The 4,802-nt window shown below is 40.1% G+C and overlaps 1 protein-coding gene across 1 annotated transcript; it reads left to right on the forward strand.

Moving 5' to 3' along the window:
• Nucleotides 1–1,347: 1,347 nt before the first annotated feature.
• LOC111985128 (receptor-like protein kinase FERONIA) lies at nucleotides 1,348–4,419 on the forward strand. The gene has a single exon (XM_024016777.2). It carries the CDS (start codon nucleotides 1,544–1,546, stop codon nucleotides 4,184–4,186), a length of 2,643 nt encoding a protein of 880 aa, XP_023872545.1. The 5' UTR covers nucleotides 1,348–1,543; the 3' UTR covers nucleotides 4,187–4,419.
• Nucleotides 4,420–4,802: the final 383 nt, after the last annotated feature.

The raw sequence follows: 4,802 nt of genomic DNA on the forward strand, positions 1-4,802 counted from the left end.
GTTAAAAATGTTGCCTCGAAAAATGTAGGAAAAGTTGAAAGGTCTCATTGGAACCGAGACCTCTCAGCTAGTCTGGGTGTGACACGTGGCCACGATGCATGCCACGCCACCACTGAGAAATTAATGCGGAGGGGTGGAACCCCAAGCACCATAATTGCCAAAAAAAAAAAAAAAAAAACTCTTCATATTCCCATGGTTGTCCCAAAATTGGATGACCTCAGAATAGGGGGGCAGCTGATAGGCCTAGCAATATCCTTGTCCAAAAGAGGAGCCATTGGACGAGGGGAACATCAATCTTCGTCCAATGTAGTATCCGTCGGATGAAGAAAAAGCCATTCACTCACAATCAGTGGCAAAGCGTTACACAACAGCAATAAGTCTCCTTACTATTGGAGAGACGAAGATCCTCTCATTAACACATCAAAGAGGCGTTACAGATACCACATTGAAGCCACCATTAAAACACCTCCAACGGCTAGGAGGAGGAAGCAAGTGTATATATACAAGCATCCCAGGACCTGAGGAGGTACTTAATTCTAACTAATATACTCTGATACTTTGATATTGAGCCATCTTTTCTCTCTCAGTTGTCTGACTTTACCATCGGAGGCTTTGTAACAGACACCACACTGGTGATTTCTACTTCTTCCATTCTTCATTTATTCTTGCAGGGCTTTTGGCAATCTTGGTCGACTCTCCCTCTAGACGATCATTTCGACTGACGATTTCAGCAACATCAGTTAGCATTACTCTAATTTTATGTTAACTAGTGGGTCTCTTATCTCTTTCAAAATCTGAAATTTGTGTGTATTCTTTCTAAAATTTCGAAATACGTAGAGAATAACTGAGAATATCCCAATTCTGTGGTAACGCCTTATCTGATTAGAATAAAGGATAATAAATTAACAAATCTCTTTACGACTGAATCTAAAAAGCAAGCACGAAGTCTCCCACTAGGAGCATGATGCGAATTAAAGCTATGAAATGTATTCCTGTTTCACCTAAAAACATATGGCTGACTTAGAGCAATAGCAATGGGATGTAAAAAAAAGCGCCTATTATGTCATCAAACACTATTTTATGTATTTTATCAACTTATTTAACAATATATTTAAATTCTCCATTTTTATTTTTATATATAATCTAATAAAATAATATAAATTATTTAATAAAAAAATAAAAAATAAGAAGAGAGAGAGTGTGAGAGGATGAAAGAGTGTGTAAGAGATTAAAAAAGTAGTTTTTTCATTACAACCTTATAAATAGTAAGGTTATAAATATGCAACTTTACCGTAGTTAGGATGCATAATTTTTTGGATTTACTTACCCAGATGGAGCAAGCTTTTAAGGGTCTAGTTGCTAAAATAACAACAGGGTAGTGCTCTTATCGTGGAAAAAAAATAGGTAGGTTGATCAAATACTTCAATAATGGTGTTATTTACCTTTATATAGTAGGAATAAAAGGGGCTTTTCATACTCTATACTTCTTTTTCCCCATAATTGGTTGCACACTTCAACTTGCGGTGACTGATCTCTTGCTCCCATGAGGAATCTCTCAATAATGCTCACACCTACCATTTCCTTCTTCTGCATATTCTTTCTTCTTTATCATATCACAGTAGATTCTTCGACACCTCGTTACATAGCGGCTGATAATATTCTCGTCGACTGTGGCAGTTCAGGCAAATCGACGGGTAACGATGACCGCGACTGGATTGGAGACATTGGCTCCAAGTTCTTTCCCTCAGAAGAAGATAATCTCAAATCTAATACCATTCAAGTTCCAAAAGAAGGGGTCGTCAACAAAGCCCCATTCACGACTGCACGTATATCTTATTCTGAATTCACATACGTGTTTCCAGTCACCGATGGCCCGAAATTCGTTCGGTTGCACTTTCACCCTGCCTCTTACTCAGGTTTTGATGGGTCAAAGGACTGTTTCACTGTCAAATCAGGTTCATTCACCTTACTTAGAAACTTCAGTGCTTCCGTTCTTGCTGATTCTTTTCAGGGAAGTTTTTTCAAAGAGTTCTGCATCAGCGTCGAAAAAAAATTGATCTTAACCTTCATCCCTTTTTCAACTGCTTTCTATGCTTTCGTTAATGGAATTGAGATTGTTTCCATGCCTAAAAACTTGTACTACTCTAGTCAAGAAGGTCAAAGTGAAGAGGAAGTCCCTGTTTATGTCGGCCAATTTACTCCGTTCTACATAAACTACACCAGGGCACTCGAGATGGTTTGTCGATTGAACGTGGGTGGGAGCTTGATACGACAGACTGAAGACACTGGCTTCTTCAGAGAATGGTCTCCAGACACCAATTATTACCGTTCTCAAGGCATAATACCTACTAATGCGTCTTTTACACCCAATTACTCAAAAATAATGAATTATACTGCACCAGATGCAATCTATTGGTCTAGAATGTCACAGGGTCGAAACAGGGACAAGAACTTGCAGTCTAATTTGACATGGGCATTACCTGTTGATTTGGGATTCTATTACCTGGTGAGGCTCCATTTCTGTGAAATAGAACCAAGTGTAAGTTCCGCTGGCGATAGGCGGTTTGACATCTATGTTGACTATCAGATGGCTAAAGCAGATGCTGATGTAATGTCCTGGACTGATGGGCAAAAATATACGCCTATTTACAAAGACTACGTAGTAATGATGAAAAACAAGGGAGTTGATGGGGAGAAGCAGCATGTTTTCTCCATTGATCTACACCCTAGATCAGACTCTTTCAACCAAGATGCTTTTTTAAATGGTATGGAAGTGTTCAAGCTGAGCGACTCAGATGGTAACCTTGCAGGACCTAGTGAAATCCTGCCTTCTCTACCTGCTGCCCCGACAACCAAGGAGTCCAAAACAAAGAAAACAGTATTCATTGCCATTGGAAGTGCCGTTGGCTTCTTACTAGTACTCACTTCAGTGTGTTGCATGGTTCTATGGAAACTAAGCAAGTCCAGGCGCTATGGTTCATACTATCCACTATCAAGGTACTGGTGCTGGGGTGATCCATACAAAGGAAAGTCAGCAAGGACAAAGGCCTCATCATTGCCCGATGAAGTATGCCGCTATTTCTCACTAGACGATATCAGAATAGCAACCAACAACTTCAATGATGAGCTAATTATTGGTCGAGGTGGTTTTGGCAATGTATATAAGGGTTTGATTGACGATGGCACCATGGCTGTGGCAATCAAGCGCTTGAACCCCGAATCCCGACAAGGCGCTCGAGAGTTCAAGACTGAGATCGAGATGCTTTCTCAACTTCGCCATGGCCACCTCGTCTCTCTAATTGGATACAGCAATGATGGGGGTGAGATGGTCCTCATCTACGAATACATGCCAAATGGGACCCTTAGTGAGCATCTCTTCAACACCAATAACGATCCTCTCACGTGGAAACAAAGGCTCGATATATGCGTAGGGGCGGCAAGTGGTTTGCACTACCTCCACACGTGTATGAAGAACCCTATCATCCACCGTGATGTGAAGGCCACCAATATTCTATTGGATGACAAAATGGGGTCTAAGGTTTCGGATTTTGGGTTGTCCAAAATGGGTTTGAATCAAACCGCTGTTAGTACCGTAGTTAAAGGTACATTGGGATATTTGGATCCAGATTATGCAAGGCGTCAGCAAGTGACCGATAAATCTGATGTGTACTCATTTGGCGTGGTATTGTTCGAAGTGCTATGTGGCCGAAAGGCACTTGATCAAAAATTCGGTCAAGAGCAATTACATCTAGCCAACTGGGCTCGGAAATGCATTGAAAAAGGGACCATTTATGAGATCATTGATCCATATCTAAAGGGGAAGATTGCTCCAGAGTGTTTCAAGGTTTTCGTGGAGGTCGCAGAGAATTGTGTTCGTGATCAGGGGATCGAACGGCCTACGATGAACGATGTGATGGAAAGGCTCGAGTTTGCATTGGAGTTGCAACAGAATGCGGACGCAGCACAGGAGGAAATCAATCCTAGTGGTGATTTTACCTATCAAGAGGTGTTATCATTTCGTGTTTCTGGTCGTACTACTGGTGCTGGTGCTCCTCAACACAACAACAACGTTTACAATATTGGACCCGTGTTGGAATCGGATACTAGCTATCCAAGTCTTGATTCTGAAAGTGTCACTGTCACAAGTCGAGATGTCTTCACAGAGAACTCGAACATCACAACTTAAGTTTCTTATAGGTATTTTTAGAGTGTAGGATAGTCCTAGAACAAAGCTATGACTAAGCAAAATTAATCTCATAGGAATTAATTTCTGATCAGGTGCGTTGTAAGATGTGCGTGATCCAAGTCGTTTGTCTATCAGTTTTTGCCTTTTCAGGCTATGTTTGAGTATTGCATTTTTACTTTGTACCCATGACAATGTATTTAGTGATAATCTAATGCATTATGTGGGTTGTGGAATGTGGAGTACATCTATTCTGCATATTTTATGCTGTTAGTGGTACTCCTTAATTATATTCTTGGCTTTAGACAAGAACTTTGTTGCTGAGTATGACATACGGCACAACTGCAATATTACTTGTGTAAAAGCACTAAAACATGGAAGAAAACAGGAGACACGTATGTGGTAGTTCCTAAGGCAATTATTATTCAATAATCAATATAATTGTGCATAGAATGAAGATAAGTGACATCGAAATAGTTTGAAGAAATAATTTGGTATATTCTAAAGTGTGAGATGAAGATCACTTAACTGAGGTACATTAATAATTCACGAATTAATTCTTATAAGGGGTTTAAAGTAGAACTCTCAGTCGGTATCAAAACAATCACAACATATAGGG

Source organism: Quercus suber, unplaced genomic scaffold (genome assembly GCF_002906115.3).
Source record: "Quercus suber isolate HL8 unplaced genomic scaffold, Cork oak 2.0 scaffold_229, whole genome shotgun sequence".
Lineage (NCBI taxonomy): Eukaryota > Viridiplantae > Streptophyta > Magnoliopsida > Fagales > Fagaceae > Quercus > Quercus suber.

Excerpts from the sequence above, each read along its gene's own strand:
- LOC111985128 (XM_024016777.2), top strand. The coding sequence starts at position 1,544 with ATGAGGAATCTCTCAATAATGCTCACACCTACCATTTCCTTCTTCTGC.